Source organism: Salvelinus namaycush, chromosome 11 (assembly GCF_016432855.1).
Source record: "Salvelinus namaycush isolate Seneca chromosome 11, SaNama_1.0, whole genome shotgun sequence".
Classification (NCBI taxonomy): domain Eukaryota; kingdom Metazoa; phylum Chordata; class Actinopteri; order Salmoniformes; family Salmonidae; genus Salvelinus; species Salvelinus namaycush.
Window position 1 is genome coordinate 38,960,544 of NC_052317.1, and position 17,549 is coordinate 38,978,092.

Sequence of the window (17,549 nt, forward strand, 5' to 3'; positions counted from 1 at the left end):
CTCATGTTATTTAGAGGTATAGCCAGACCTCACTTTCTTAATCTTAACCTACCCTCGCTTAATCCAGTTGATTCTCCAATAGGGAAAATGTGTTTCTCCTTGCGCCGTCAGAACAGATCTATACCTGCTTTATTTCAAAGGGATTTACTGCGATACATTGGTCACTAATATCTGTTGGGAAAAAGTCTGGTTATTACCACACAAATACCTGCTTGCTAACAAGGTCAAAGAGGTCTCTTTCAGAATGATCCAAAAGTATTACCCTGCGAATCACTACACGAAGAAACTTTAAAAAGACATTAACATTGACTGTACTTTTTGTGTTGAGCATCCAGAAACAGTTTCGCATTGTCTACACGTACAAAAAATTATAGAAAGATATTCATAGTTATAATTGTTAATATTCTTGATTACTTTTTTTAATGGGAGAATGTGCTGCTCGGTTTCCTTAACCATAAGGATAAAGAAAAACAATTTAACCTCATAAATCTAATTGTGCCAATGGCAAAATGTCATATTCATTCATGTAAATTCACTAATAAACACTGTTTTCTCTATAAGGAATTCAAGCAGTACATTAAGACCAGTCTATATTCTTCTAATAAGAAAGCTGTTAAAACAATCAATGTGTGTGTTTAAGGTCTTTGTATAATCTGTAATTTGTTGTACCCTCTAGCATGTTATCATTGTCTATTTGTATACTTCTTGTATGTATACTGTTTTTTCTACACAAAAATAAATAAATCAGCTGTTGCAGGAATAAGTCACAAACACACCTCCAGTTTTTTAATCCACCATTTTGCAATGTGCTTTTGTTTCAATCATCCAACGTTTCTACATCAATCCAACATCCAGAAAATTGTATGGTAAAAATTAAGTCACAATTCAGCAACTGCATGCTTACTAAAAACAGCACATGGCATATGAAAGACATTTTACAGAAATTGACTAATTGGAAATAATAGGGATGTGTATTGTGGTTAAATTCAGCAGCGAAAAGGCATTGTGCTGGTTTCATGTTTTCAAGTCTTGTCAGAAAAATAATGAATCAGGCGTAATTCAGGTACATTGCTGTTGTGACCCTTCCATCCGTTTGACTAATAACATCTCTGCACTTCAATGGTTCTCTGTCAACCTGAGAAAACAGTATTAGGAAAATATTAGGAAATAACAATTACTAAATGACTAGGGGAAATAAACTTTAATAGGTATATTTCTTCAAAATGTTAAATGAATTATGCTTCAAGATTAATTAGGGAAAAGCATTTTATGCAAATAGTTGAAGATCTTGTGCAAGTTTAATCAATTAACCTGACAATTTCTATTTTGTGTTATAGCACTCATAACACTTTACTGTGTTGACGAGATTGGATTTGGCTTCCACCACCAGGAAATACACAAGATATCATGCAGGACGAGTCAGCCCAAGCTAACTATACCACCGTTGTCAGGTAAGTAACACCGAAATTGGGCTTCCATAATAAAGGAGAACGCTTGTTTGAGAATATTCAACCTTTGTTACAGCTTCCTTTAACCTACCTATTCTGTGCGAAAATTAGAATTTCTGAATGTCATGGAGTTTGGATCTGCCCTCTTGTGGAGGTTCTGTAGCTTAGAAAATGGTGGAGGGTAAGTGACAGGCAAAAGACAACTCAACTAGGGAATGGAACAGACTAGAAAAACAGGATAAGACTGACAAAAAAAAAAGGGTAGGAAAAACCTATTTCAAGATTGTCAACGAGAACGAATAACGAGAGCAATCCTGAGATTTCATTTCAACTTTCAGTCTAGTTTCATCCCCATTTAAGGTCCAAAATTCTTCTCAATGAGGAATTGGATCGCAGACTGTGATTTTAGGGTTTAATTCTCATTGGACAACACCAGTTTCCCCATTTTATTCAATCTGTCAAAAAGCAAACTATATGAAATACAAATTTGAAATAAACAGATGAAAACAAAAAGGGGGTAATTCTTAACACATGATCTCATTGCAAAAACCAGAGGTTCTCTCTCCCCGCCTGAACCAAATCCAACAATTACAATAAAAGTACCTGTAATAACAGTAGTAGTAATAATAATAAGCATTGTAGTTACTCTTTGGCTGCGTCCCAATTCTCCACACTTCTCCTACAAGGACCAGAAGTGTGTAAGTGCACACTCTGGTAACAGGGTAGAGAATCAGGACGTAGCCTACCTCCATCTTAAATACGGCAATGCCATTGGGAATTATGTACAGATCTAATCACACTCTGCCTCCAATACAAAGGAGGTCAATGAGGGCGACTGCTGGACTCTGAGGTCCGTCGTTGCCGGGAGGGCGTGCTGTGCCCGTTCATGCAGCCGTTGTGCCGCTTGGTCAGTCCGCCGTTCAGAATGTCCTGGATGTGCTGTACTATCAGGTTTATTGCCACTGGGAAAAAAAGACCAGAGGAAGGGAACAGTGAAGTTAGGGTTACCATTGTACATTCACAAAAGGGGTATAAACAAGGAAACTCCCGAGGGAAAATTCATGAGTCATGTAACGTGACGGCTCCATAAGAACCAACCTTTCCTTACCATAACCCTTCGCTATATTGACAAAAAGGGGCAAAAAAGATTCCATACAACCCAAAGGGATATTAAAGGATCAGATCTCATGGACGTTCCTCCTTACCCAAGTTATCTGCTCCACGAGGGATGATCACGTCAGCATACTTCTTAGTCTGGAAATAAACATTGCAATTACTACAATAACTAGGCAAGTATTTGCAAAGATTATGGCTGGCTTCATTGACTAGCACACTATATTACAGGGACACACAGAGTGGAAACTTACTGGAAGACAGAACTCCTCAAAGGCAGGTTTGACAAATGTGATGTATTGAGTAAGAACCTGCTCAAGGTCCCTGCCCCGTTCACCTATGTCTCTTAGCACTGGAAGAAATAAACAGGTTGGAACACAGAACACACTAGAATTGTAACACAGAACACGCTAGAATTGCAACACAGAACACGCTAGAATTGCAACACAGAACACGCGCGTTAGAAGTCAAGAAGAGACACTGACACCGAGTCTGACTGGCAAGAGTTTGTACGACGTTTAACCTTATCCAGAAATACACAAGGAAGTTGAGTCAGCAAACACACCTCTGCGTGAGAGCCGCGTGTCTGCATCCGTGTCTACAAACAGTTTCATCTGGAACAGGTCTCTTATCTCCTGGGAGTAGAACATCAGGATGCCCTCGAACAGCACCACGTCAGCCGGGTACACAGTCACAAACTCATCCTTCCTGGAATCGAACAAGACACCATGAATATATATATATATATTTTTTTTTATCAGGGTGACCCAACAGGACACATGCCATAAAATAAGAACGAACAGCCTGGTATTGTACAAACAGTTTGTATTGATATTTCAGAAGAAAACATCCTGTTAGAGACAACCATGAGACAGATAAAATGTGATTGAATACCCAACAACGCTGTATTAAAACAGACCACAGAAACCTGCTCTACGTGGCTGTTCTCAGTCAGTACTACCTGAACTTGACAAATAAGAATACTTGGGTTAGAAACATGTACAGTTATTGTTAGAACACAAACAAGAGTAGAGGGGTATACTATCAAGCAGCAGCCAGCTAACCCTGATATATAACTATTGATTTCCTGTATCACTAAGAAAGCTACATTTTGGATATGTGATTTTGGTTGTTGAGTCAATTAGACCATGTCTAATTCAAGATAAGATATTTAGGCGAGTTAGCTGGCTAAGTCCTTGATCCTGCTTTGTAGTACCCCCCCTCTGGTGTGTGGACACCGCAACAACGAGGAGCTCACCTGGAATGGGTGAAAAAGTCATACACAGGGATCTGTACGGTCTTCCCCTGCATGATCTGCCACAAAGTCTTCATGACCAGCTCATTGTCAAAGGCATCTGAAGAATGACAGTTTTAGAGAAAGAAATTCCACGAGATTCACAAGGAAAACAACAAGAGACAGAAATGGCTTAAGAGAAAGCAAGAGAAAAAATAGGTTTCTCACATCTATTCCATTGGCAAAATAACTGACCATACATGGACTTCCATGTACACATCTGCTGACAGTGGCCTCCACTAAACTCACATGTGAACACACGCTATCAAACACACACACTAGACTAGTGTAATTGAGGAATCTCTGTGGAGTCTACTGGGTCACAGCTGTTACGGTCTGTCTCTCAGACCCTGGGTCTCTCCCAATAATATCTCCTGACACTTCTGCACACAAATCTAAAAGGTATTGGATCGGTGGAGACATGGGCTAGACTATGCCAGGCATTTCTCTTTTAAATCAGTTAGAGGAAATTAACACTTTAGGAGAAAGTAGAGATTGAGACACCCCCCCCCCTTGTCATGCAGCAGCTGAGAGACTCTGCTATTATAGATCTGCTGACTAAGAGTATGGCAGGAAGATGAGCTGAGTGTATGAGGGATGGATGGCCAACAGAGGCCAAAAATGGATCAGGTATGCGATGGTAAAAAACGTGAATGCCTCTGGAAATGTTATATGAAATGTGGCCATGGGTCACGTGATAAATTGAGTTGTTTAATTATATTTCAAAGAAGGGTGAAACATTGTATCAACTGGGTCCGGCCCTGTAGGCTATTCGTGCAAGGGATAAGAAGTAATCAGGTTGGCCTATTTTAATGACGTTTTCACTGGAAAGGGAGAGAACTGGAAAGATTTTTCAAATACATTGAGGAACTATTGTCACTCATTGAATTTACAAACAGACTTTTACTTGCTGAAAAAATTACTTTGAGAAGCTCCACAGTTCATTAGTGCTGGTGAGTTAAGCAAATAGGAAATATTACATCAGATCCCCAAATGGTGACATTTATACAATTGCGCACAGGCCAGGTTGCCTAGGCCTACTTCTATGTGTAATCAGGTACACGTCCTTACTCAACATTGACAGGAGTGCTCCAAACAAAAGACAATTAATACATTTGACCAAACTCAACTGGAATTAAATAAACCAAAACTGGTTTCTCACAAGTGTAGCATTGGTTGTGCACTCTGAGAACAACATGTCCACTCCAACAACGGTAAACGACTAATAATAATACAAAACAAATTGAATGCATTACCAGAAATTACCGTAGCCAAACAAACACTGTAGATTAGAAATGATCGTTATTAACATTAATGTACTATTGGTGATATATGCAATTGGGGATTGATAGACTAACAATCAAAGGGCAAACAATTCACACAATTAAATTATGAAACAATGACTTTGCACGAATTGGCGGGAGATTGCTTTTTCTGAAGAGCTGTGCATCAGCCACCACACTCCCCTTCTTGGACTGTGCCATCCCTGCAGCATGAACAATGAATTAGTCCAATGAGACAGGCGCAAATCAGACAGGTGTCTCGTGTGCCATACAGTAAATATATTTGCGACTGCTCGACAAAAACATATATAATCTTGGTCAACCAACAGCCTATCGACCAAACAATCGATCAGTCGACTAAATGGGGTCAGCCCTAGTTGAACTACATTCACAGTCAGACATTCTGATTTATCTACACACAGCAAAGCAGACCATTCCAAGCCCCAGCCAGCCACAGCTCCTGGTCCTACGCGTCGCTAGCATGGCCCCCACCAGTCCTACGTAGCTAGCAGCCCTATGCGGACCTGACCCCATACCTGGGTGATCGAAGTTGAACTGGCCCTTGAGTGCTTTTGCCTTCTGTTCTGGAGTCAGCTCTCTGTAGAAACTGTCCTGGCTGAGGATGGCTACCTGGAAAACAACGACATAAGTCAGCACTACACTGAGGAAGCTAACCATCTCGGGTTGTATAATACTGGTATAGAGAAAAAAAAAAACAGAATAGGGATAGATTGGAGAGAGGTTGGCTACCTGGAAAAATAATGACGCAGATCAGTCAGGGCTGCACAGTGGAAGCTAAACCCTGAGTGCTGTGGCTGTGAGGTACAGTACAGAAAAACCAGGACTGGGGGAGAGAATGGAATCTACCTGTCGCTGGTGGTGGTCGATTTCATTCTGGCCCAAAAGCTCCATGATCTTCTCACACACCGACGACTGCAGAGACACAGAAGAACACAGGACGCATTTTACACTGTTGTAGAACAAACTATATTTGATATGTTTCGATGGGTTTATTGTGGACCTAAGCTTGTCGCCTGCCTTCGCGCCTTTGGGACAACGACTCCCATCGTTAGGGCAGAGACTTGAACATCGTCATTATATACAGATCTCTGGTTGCAGTCACATTTCTTTACACAGTTGGAAGAGGGCATGATACTGGTGAATTTGCACTTCCCATGTAACACAAGCAGTAAATCCACGACTTAGCTTCATTGTTTTCTGATAGAAAATAAATGAATGTTTCTCGTGTTTCACATAGCCAGCCACGGAGTTGTGGTGCATAGTAGGCTATTTACTGTGCGTTGATTGACAACTGAACAGCAGTTTGTTTTATTTAAAAAATAAAGTGTCGAACTGACTGAATAAAGTCGATCTTCTTTATGCCTTTGACATTCATAAAATCATAAAACGTAGTTACATGTCCATGAAATCGCGTCGGGACAAGGAAACCAAAGGGCTTCCTAGACGTCGGGACAAGTAAACCAAAGGACTTCCTAGACGTCGGGGCTTGCCAAACAGTGATGCTAAAGTGAGTGACTCGTTTGTAACCTACCGGATTGCATCGGTGAGAGAGCCACTCATTTGGCCTTTTTTTTTTTTTTTTTTTTTTTTACAATTTATCTGCAGATAAATTATGAAAACATTCAATGAAGATAGTAAATGGTAATCTTAAACAAATCTACTTTGAAACAAGAGTATACACCTCACACACATGGTTATGGGCTTTAAAAAAAGTTACCTGTACCATGGTCAGAGAGTTGAAATGTATTCAATGTATTCCATTTTCAGTTCACACACAGAGAGAGAATACTAAAATACAAAACCATGACAAACACCGGATTTAAAAAATATATATTTTACAAGTAATGGTTAATTAATTATTAAAAAATATTCATAACATTGTCGTTTGACTGGAGGAAAGGATTTTAAGCATTGTTGTGGACTTACATCTAATTGTTGTTTTTCTATTTAAAAAGTGTGATTGAGCAAAATGGTGTACTGTGTACTAGTTACAGTATGTTCTGTGTACTGCACAGTGTGTTATACAGTGTGCTAGTTACAGTAGTTACATAGTACTAGGGCTGTTACGGTGACCATATTACTGCCACACTGACGGTCACGAGTCATGACTGCAGTCAAATTCCAGGTGACCGTTTAGTCTTCAGCAGCATCAGAGCTTGGAGATGGTGATTAGTAGCCTACCAAACTTGCTAACTGCCTGGTACTCAGAAGTCTATTGTCCCTCTAATCACTGAAATCAATGCAAATGTAATGGAACATTAAATCAAAACACTTCATGAGAGCCCATGAGCTCATGTTGCACAACAATAGATGTATTTCCCCCCCTGCTTCATGACAGGTGCAAGATAATTGTCCATTCTAAATCAAAATGTCACATTATTTAGTATATGTAAAGACAAGATTAAATGAAGTATGATGGTGACAATATTAGTCTATCACTTGTGAATGACACCCAGCTTCTGTGCAGTAAGGCAAGAAACAGTGAAACTTTCACCCCCCCCCCCAAAAATACACCTTTTTAATAAAGCATAACATTCATAATCACATTTGCAGTGACGTTTGATGCAGTGGAAAAAGTACCCAATTTGAATACTTCAGTAAAGGTAAAGAGAACCTGAGGCGTTTTCTATTAAGGAAAGTGAAAGTCACCTGGTAAAATACTACTTGAGTAAAAGTCTAAGTACCTGGTTTTAAATATACTTAAGTATCAAAAGTAAATGTAATTGCTAAAATATACTTATCAAAAGTAAAAAATCATTTCAAATTCCTTATATTAAGCTAACCTGGGGCACACCAACACTCACACATAATTTACAAATGAAGCATTTGTGTTTAGTGAGGCCGCCAGATCAGAGGCAGTAGGGATGTTCTCTTGATAAGTGTATAAATTTGACCATTTTCCTGTCAAAATGTAACAAGTACTTTTGGGTGTCAGAAAAAAATGTATAGAGTAATAAGAATATTATTTTCTTCAGGAATGTAGTGAAGTAAAAGTAGGCAAAAATATTAGGCTGTCCGACAACAAAATCTTGGTCATCAGAAAGTCTGGTCTTTCGACTAATCGATTGGTCAATTTAAAACTTTATATAGCCACTCCCTATGCATTTTAATAAAATCAACTATATGAATTGAGCTTGTCTGATGAAATAAGACAAGAGGGCACCAGAGATCTAGATCATTTCCTCCCTCTCCTGCTGGCTTTCAGATTCTGCTATTACTCCAGACCTGCCAACACAGTCCAATGCGGCAAATTGGAGATTCAACTCGCCCGCATAGCACACGCCGAATTGGGGTTCTTTCCCCGGACACTCGTTTGTGAGTCTTGGTACAATTCTATAATTGCGATCAATCAAGTCTATAAAAATGTGGGATACTTTGACAGCATTCCATTTACACATATGGTTAAAGTCACTAACAAGATCTAAATAGAAAGAACAAAAAGAGCCTTTATTCTTGGAGTTTATTTTATTTTAAACAACTGAAGTTATTTGTTTAGGTACAAAATGTACAAACGTCTAATCCACTTTATTTTTTACTGATATGATAAGAACAAAAGTTTGAAGCAGAGCATCAGTGTCAAAGAAACATGTTAAACGAATAAAAACAAAAAAGCTATGATAGGAAACAGTGAGGGTGAGAACAAATCTTCTGGACACCTTCAAAATGTTCAGGAAATAATTTCCTAGACAGATTTGCCTGGTAGCTAGCAGATTTAGCCTTACGCAGCAGGGCATCAGGGTAGACTTCTCTGTGGCTAACAGTTCCTCTGGCAATCATTGAAAACTTCTTGGTAACTAGGGCACTCAACATGTCTGTACTGAGGGAGGCTCTGTACTGGGTTTTGTTCTTGGAAACTAGACTGAATATTCGTTTGCAGTCTGCATTGCTGTGGAATATGACCAATATCCCCAGCCGAAAGGTGGGAGTAGACCAGGCTGCCCCCCCCCCCCCCTTTACTTGTGCCAATGTCTCTCCAGGCCTGATCCGTGCGCATGTTGACCAGACTCTGCTCAAAAGGTTATTTTTTGTATTTGCATTTAATTTCTGTCACTAGCAAATGCTAGTGAACTGCTGGCACTTTAGAGCCCACTGAATGTCCATCTTATGTTCACTAACGTTAGCTTGAAACAATTAGTGTTTACCTTTCCACAACACACAGAGTCAAAAAAAGGGATTTGTCCATGTGTTTACGTATAGCTGACAGTCGGCAAACTCAGCATCACAACAAACAGGAGGGGCAGACACGGGGTAGCTACGTCCAATAATGACGTATTAATCTCCATGTCCGTTGACACAAACGCTGTACATGTTTGTGTATTGCAGCTCGAGAATCGAGATGTTAGATTTACTCAGTGGATTTATTTTTTATTCAAATGTATTTATAAAAAAAACACTTTTAACCCAGATCTCATACCTGCGTACATGGACAGAGAATTGCGTAGTTGGTACGCAAAATGCGTGCATGTTGGCAGGTCTGTTACTCTCCTGAAGTTGCCGGTAATAGGCTACACGAGGAGTCGGCGACCTTTCTCAGGTGGAATGCCAATTTATCTGATCATTTCTACCGATCTGCGTGGCAGTTAGTTTTCATATGCACATTTTCACGGAACAGGTTAATTTAATTTACAATAACGTCTTCATATCTTACAATGATTGTCATGTGGTTAATCAAAATTCTATCCAAACCTAAATGAAAGTGACACATAAAAAGCAACTTCAATTGCAAACTACAGTACCAGTCAAAAGTTTGGACATATACTCATTCAAGGGTTTCTCTTTATTTTTTTTACTATTCTCTACATTGTAGAATAATAGTGAAGACATCAAAACTATGATATAATACATACGGAATCATGTAGAAACCAAGAGTGTTAAACAAAAAATATATTTTATAATTTAGATTCTTCAAAGTAGCCCCCCCTTTGCCTTGATGACAGCTTTTCACAAGTAAATGTGGACAGTTCTTCCAACATCCGATGTGTTAGTCTTCACTTGTAGCCTATGAGAAGGACCCCATCATGCGACAGACATTGGCTAATAACTGAGAGGTGCTTCGTAGCACGCACCCGGGAGAAGGGAATTAAAATTCTTATATTCAGCACAAGAGCACAACAGCCCATGGCCGCAAAATGCATGGATTTTTTTAGGGGGCATTACGGCCACAAAGGGGATTCCGCCTGGAAATTCAAGGCATTATCAAGTGCTTGTCAAATTGTGAATTAGGCGCTGATGAAGTGTGTACAGCCTGCGCAAAAAACAAAGCTTATGCCTTCCATGCCACTTTTTTCAAATCATTGGAGTTGTATCATGCAGCCTTAGAATGTATTAAAAATCAAAACATATAGCCCAATGTTTGTATCCCAACTGAAGTTTCATAAATAACAAAATAAAGCATATAGGAGGACCGGTTTCTTTATTAACCACTCAAAACAGAATAGCCGCATGTGCGCACTCGTTTGGAATAAATATCCTTTCTATTTTATTCAGCTATGTTCAATTGTATTCTTCATACTAAAAAAGAATGCCACAGAATTCTAAGCAACTAACTCCAACTCAGAGTATGCTATTCTGTTCTTCTGAAATAGACCACATTTCCTTAATTTCTTGTTTCTAAAATAAATGGATTGATTGTGATAGTGTAGGCTATATTAAAATGGCTTTATTAGACTGTCAATGTTCCTAAGGTCTGCATCAGTGGCTTGTAGGCTGTGTGTGGGGAAGCCAGGAGATGCTAAATGTGTTTGTTAATTAACAGTCAATTACTGTGAGACCACAGTTATTTGCTTGGCAATCATTGTCTGACAATTTCATGACGACCACAGCCCCACACAGTACCCCAGCAAAACATACTGTACCCAGTACCCCAGCAAAACAGGGAGCACTATGGAAGTACCACCCTGGACCCAAGTGCCCTTCCCAGTGCCCAGGCCATCTGTCCTCACCGACACCCTCAAATGCCAGGATCGCCCATCTACCAGGCTGCCAGTGCTGACGGGGCATTCTCCTGACCTGCCACAGACTATGGTGCTTTTGTGTCCGTGAAAAAGTGTCACAATGAAATCGGACGCCCACTCCGGAGACCGTGTTGTTCAGCACTGCAGCACACAGACTAACCTAAAGCTGCTCATCTAAGAGCCTGTCAAACATGATGTAGCTTCTATATACAGACTATGATTTGGCAAGACATAACACTACAGGAGGGTGTTTGTACAGTAAACATTACAGGCAGTAAGTAATCTCAGTTAGCAAACGCAAGCATACAAAAGGCCTGGATACCATTCAACCAGAGCCACATTGGTGTCAGTGCACTTACAGCAGGGTAATGTGACGTCATGTTTGGTACATCATGTTCGTTACCATACGGCAGGTTATTACTGTTCGCTCACTACTTCCTCATAACTCCATGGGCCAGCAATCCCAAACCACCCCACCTCAGTCACACCCACCACCATGTACGGGGATTTTCAAGGAGCCAAACAGTGGCCCTATGCCAAAAGTTAACTTCATGTCTGGGTCAACCGAACAATAGGAACGGAGGAGGGTATGGAAGGGGCCAGGGAAAGGAAAGGACATTGAGTGGAAGCTTCCATCGAGTTCTTTTAAGAATTTTAACATTAGTTCATTTCACAAGCTTATTACACATGCCTTGTGATATACGAAGCAAACTATTAATTTGCTTTCCAAACTACTGTTGGTATCAAGACCGGTATTTAATTGTGGTCTCAAACCAACAAGTACGAACAAATAGTGGAAAACTACAGGCCATACTAGGCTCAGTGTTAACACGTCATTATCAAATCACACAAAGCTATTAACTACATAGTGTGGCAACTACATAAAAATCTTGACTGCGTCCTGTACTACTTTAAAAACGAATCATCTAGCTAACAAAATAAGTTTCTTTGTAGCCTGGGTAGAAGTATTGTTAGCTAACATTCCACTCCTTTAATTTGCCAAAGATAGGAGTGGAATGAATGTTAGCTAAAAAGATTGGTAACCAGACTAGTTTCTTTCCCCACATCTGAAAAATCCATGTTTGTCTCGTTTGTCTCATTTAATCTCATCGCTGAGAAAGTGAAGAGAATATTATGCTTCGTTGTTAACGGATCTCTTAAAAAAAAAAAAAGGTAATATATTGCTGTCAAAAACTGAAGGATTATCAAGATTAATATATTCTGCAATGGCATTGGATGTTCCCCCAAGCAACAATTAAAAAGACGTAGACAGCTTCCATTTTGTTTGAAGGAATACTTAAAAAAATTAAATCAAGGATGTTTAAATGTGCTTGATTTTGGTACATCCAATATTATTTAAGACTAGATGGATCAACAATTACATCAATTTAAGGATAGGATTTGTAATATTATTCCAAATCTTGTTTTTGAAAAAAAAAAGTTGAAGTCATTGAATTTGTCCTAAAATGTAACCTCACTAAATTATACTCAAACATTAATTGTATATAAACATAATTCCTCCCCATAGGTGTTTGAGTTGGAATAACAGACAAAAATAATACATCTTAATTTTTTCAAAGATGGTTAGAGATCGTTATTTTGTTAGTGACAATTATTTAATGACAAATGTACAACCGTATAATTCTGTTAAATGGAATTCCAGGGACGGTACAGTACCAGTCAAAAGTTGACACCTACTCATTTAAGGGGTTTTCTTTATTTTCACACGTTTTCTACATTGTAGAATAATAGTGAAGACATCAAAACTATGAAATAACACATACGGAATCATGTAGTAACCAAAAGTGTTAAACAAAAATATATTTTTGATTTTAGATTCTTCAAAGTTGCCAACCTTTGCCTTGATGACAGCTTTGCACACTCTCAACCAGCTTCGAGGAATGCTTTTCCAACAGTCTTGAAGGAGTTCCCACATATGCTGAGCACTTGTTGGCTGCTTTTCCTTCACTTTGCAGTCCAACTCATGCCAAACAATCTCAATTGAAAAACAAATGATGTCCCACTAAGCGCAAACCAGATGGGATGGCTTATCGCTGCAGAATGCTGTGGTAGCCATGCTGGTTAAGTATGCCCTGAATTCTAAATAAGTCACCAACAGTGTCACCAGCAAAGCACACCCACACCTACTCCTCCATGCTTCACAGTGGGAACCACAAATGCGGAGATCATCCGTTCACCTAGTCAGCGTCTCAAAAAGACACGGCGGTTGGAACCAAAAATCTCAAATTTGGACTCAGACCAAAAGGACAGATTTCCACCGGTCTAAAGTTCATTACTTGTGTTCTTTGGCCCAAGCAAGTCTCTTCTTGGTGTCCTTTAGTAGTGGTTTCTTGACACAACAGCAACACAACTGATTGGCTCAAACGCAATAAGGAAAGCTCAATATGGAAATCAACTTTTAACAAGGACAACCTGTTAATTGAAATCCATTCCAGGTGACTACCTCATGAAGCCGGTTGAGAGAATGCCAAGAATGTGCAAAGCAGTCAAGGCAAAGGTTGGCTACTTTGAAGAAACTCAAATAAAATAGATGTTGATTTGTTTAACACTTTTGGTTACTACGTGATTCCATGTGTTATTTCAGTTTTGATGTCTTCACGATTATTCTACAATGTAGAAAATAGTACAAATTAAGAAAAACCCTGGAATGAGTAGGTGAGTCAACTTTTGACTGGTACTGTATATGCCATCGTTTTTTATGCAATACCTTACAGGTCTTATAAGACTTGTACAGGGAAATGGACTTGTCACTTATTAATGGACTTGTACAGGGACATTATGTTCATTAGATGAAGAATTCAGTTCTGTGTGCGTCAACCATACGTGCACTAATAATTATATTAGGAAGATGTGTACCGAGCCTGCTTTTCTTGCTTTTCTTCCTGCAAAAGTATACTGGAATACAATAAAATAAACTGACGCCCGTTTCCCGCTTGCGCCCACGTCTGTTATTGTTATGTAGCTAATATTAGCTAGGTAGCTACGCGTCAATAATCGATTCAACTGAAATAGCCAGTAGTCGTGTCCCTCGTCAATAAATAAGTCCAACAGTGGATAATAGCCACATTGTGTCGAATAGTTCGTCACTTTGACATTCAGAAGAGGGTACGAACCGTGGTCTTATTCGGCTAACCCGCGGGGCTAGCTAGCTAATCAAAGAACTTTAAACAAAAGAATGATTTAGCTGTATGGCGCGATAGATAACAAGCTAACGTTAGTCTCAATAGCCGATTTGGGTAGGCTCTCTATAGCTGTGACAGCTAGCTAACGTTAGCTGTCTAGCCAGTCTAGTTACTAACATAACGTTAGCATGTAGTGCCGGGGATAAAATATAACGATTACAGTTTAGATAATTTACTAACTAGAAATTGTTGGTTGATTTGATAGCCAACTATAATTAACTAACGTTAAATGTATTTGCCAACTAAAACTATTTCCATTGTGTGTGGTGGAATTAGGCATCCTGGGGGCAAGGGAAATATGATGCCAACGGATGAAGGAAACCACAAAAGTTACAATCATTTAGCCAACTCATTAATAAATGCTGATTACTCAAGATTGGCAAGGGGTTGATGTCATTCAAACCAACAGTTCAACATGAGCCACGCGGTCGGCGAGTTTACGAGCGTCTTGAACACATTCCATCAGTTGCAAAAACATACAACAATAGACAATATATGTAAGGTGCTAACCTTGCCACTGGCAGTGCCTCCAGACACTCCGATAAGGAATGGTTGTCGGATAACGTTGTTATTTTCGGCATAGTCACTCAGATGTGTTTCAGTGTCCCCGGCCATGCTTGCAATAACGTGCCTACAACAACGCAGCTGGGAAGAATACACTGTCCCGCTGAGCTCCTCCCATCATTTCTTTCACTAAATGTATAACTTTTTTAAATTTTATTTATTTTGTATTAATGAATTTTTCAAATGTCCTGGTCTTGCACATAATGTGATTTGTATGTAAATTGATTCATAAAGCTGTATTATTTATATCATTTGATTGTATGTTTGCACTTCATAAATGGTTCGTGCTATACAAAATCCTTGGAACAGCCCTACACTAAAACCTAACCTTAACCCTTACCCAAACCCTTATCAGGGTTGGGTAAGTTACTTTCTAAATGTAATCCTTTAAAGTTACTAGTGATCTGTCCACAATTGTAATCAGTAACATAACTTTTGTATTACCCAACACTCAGTAATGTAATCTGATTACTTGCAGTTACTTTTGGATTATTTCGATTTGAGTCAGAAACATTAATTCCAGAGACAAAATTTACTACGAAGTGTAAACAGGATAATTTTGTCCATGAAGTCAGACTCGTCCAAAACAGAGTTTTCTAAGTGAGTTCGTCATGATTTACTGTAGGATAGGGTACAATCACGCTCACTTGCCAAGTGCCCAAGACATCATATGTAAAATTTGCCTATTTGATTGCGAACATTAAAAAAAGTGTAATGACATGTGTAATATAGTGTAATATATATATATATATATATATACACACATGGGCAAAACTTTGGTTTTAGAAGTGGGGGGGGCAAAACTTATTTTTTTATTTTTTATTATCCATTCGGAAAAACACTACAAACAGCCTACCCCACCGCTGGGAGGCGCCCGCGTGGTCCTAAAGCACACCTGACCCCTTTTTGAATCACATACCAATGATAAAACGGGGGACAGAAATGCAATTTCAGAATGTCCCCCCCATCGCCAGTGAAAGTTGAACCCCGACTTGTAATTAACACCTAGACAACCAGGTGATGCCAAGAGTGTGCAAAGCTGTCATCAAGGCAAAGGGTGGCTACTTTGAAGAATATAAAATATATTTTGATTTGTTTAACAGTTGTTTGGTTACTACATGATTCTATATGTGTTATTTCATAGTTTTGATGTCATCATTATTATTCTACAATGTAGAAAATAGTAAAAATAAAGAAAAACCATTGAATGAGTAGATGTGTTCAAACTTTTGACTGGTACTGTATATACAGATCATATGGAAAGTATTCAGACCCCTTGACTTTTTCCACATTTTGTTACGTTACAGCCTTATTCTAAAATTGAACAAATAGATTTTTTTTGGTCCTCATCAATCTACACCAAATACCCCATAATGACAAAGCAACATTTTTGGGGGGATTCTTTGCAAATGTATATAAAAAAAATTGGTTTTTAGAAAATATGGCTAATTTATAATTCTGGGGGGGAAATATCACATTTACATAAGTATTCAGACCCTTTACTCAGTACTTTGTTCAAGCACCTTCGGCAGCGATTACAGCCTTGAGTCTTCTTGGGTATGACGCTATAAGCTTGGCACAGCTGTATTAGGAACATGCCTCAGGACTACCTGTCCTGATGACTCCTTGCTGTCCCCAGTCCACCTGGTCGTGCTGCTGCTCCAGTTTCAACTATTCTGCGTGCGGCTATTGAACCCTGATCTCTTCACCGGACGTGCTACCTTGTCCCGGAACTGCTGTTTTCGACTCTCTCTCTCTCTACCGCACCTGCTGTCTCTATCTCTGAATGATCGGCTATGAAAAGCCAACTGACATTTACTCCTGAGGTAATGACCTGTTGCACCCTCTACAACCACTGTGATTATTATTATTTGACCCTGCTGGTCATCTATGAACGTTTGAACATCTTGGCCATGTACTGTTATAATCTCCACCTGGCATAGCCAGAAGAGGACTGGCCACATGCTGTCTGCCCAGTGCAGTTGAATTTGTGATTCATCCATGAAGAGCACACTTCTCCAGCTTCTCCAGTGGCCATCAAAGGCGAGCATTTGCCCACTGAAGTCGGTTACGACGCCAAACTGCAGTCAGGTCAAGACCCTGGTGAGAACGATGTCCACGTAGATGAGCTTCACTGAGACGATTACTGACAGTATGTGCAGAAATTCTTCAGTTGTCCAAACCCACAGTTTTATCAGCTGTTCGGGTGGCTGGTCTCAGACGATCCTGCAGGTGAAGAAGCCAGATGTGGAAGTCCTGGGCTGGCATGGTTACATGTTGTCTGCAGTTTTGAGGCCGGTTGGACGGACTGCCTAATTTGTTGGAGCCGGCTTATGGTAGAGAAATCAACGTTCAATTATCTGGCAACAGCTCTGGAGAACATTCCTGCAGTCAGCATGCCAATTTGCCACTCCCTCAAAACTTGAGACATCTGTGCCATTGTGTTGTATGACAAAACTGCACATTTTACTGTGGCATTTTATTGTCCCCAGCACAAGTTGCACCTGTGTAATGATCATGCTGTATAATCAGCTTCTTGATATGCCACACCTGTCAGGTGGATAGATTTTCTTTGCAAAGGAGAAATTCTCACTAACAGGGATGTAAACAAATTTGTGCAAAACATTTGAGATAAATAATATTTTTGTGCATATGGAACATTTCTGGGA

General features: G+C 39.5%; 1 protein-coding gene across 1 annotated transcript; it reads right to left on the minus strand.

Annotated features, from left to right (window-relative positions):
- Positions 1-760: 760 nt before the first annotated feature.
- uck2b (uridine-cytidine kinase 2b) lies at positions 761-14,941 on the minus strand. The gene is made up of 8 exons (XM_039004365.1): positions 14,827-14,941; positions 6,006-6,071; positions 5,675-5,768; positions 3,820-3,916; positions 3,127-3,269; positions 2,816-2,913; positions 2,654-2,702; positions 761-2,410 (listed from the first exon to the last, which is right to left on the minus strand). The coding sequence occupies exons 1-8, from the start codon at positions 14,929-14,931 to the stop codon at positions 2,271-2,273; spliced, it is 792 nt and encodes a 263-aa protein (XP_038860293.1). The 5' UTR covers positions 14,932-14,941; the 3' UTR covers positions 761-2,270.
- Between the last annotated feature and the right edge of the window lie 2,608 nt (positions 14,942-17,549).

Excerpts from the sequence above, each read along its gene's own strand:
- uck2b (XM_039004365.1), bottom strand. The coding sequence starts at position 14,931 with ATGGCCGGGGACACTGAAACACATCTGAGTGACTATGCCGAAAATAAC. Across the intron at positions 6,072-14,826 it reads GAGGCACTGCCAGTGGCAAG|TCGTCGGTGTGTGAGAAGAT; the intron begins GTTAGCACCTTA and ends GTGTCTCTGCAG. Across the intron at positions 3,270-3,819 it reads GACTTTTTCACCCATTCCAG|GAAGGATGAGTTTGTGACTG; the intron begins GTGAGCTCCTCG and ends GTTCGATTCCAG.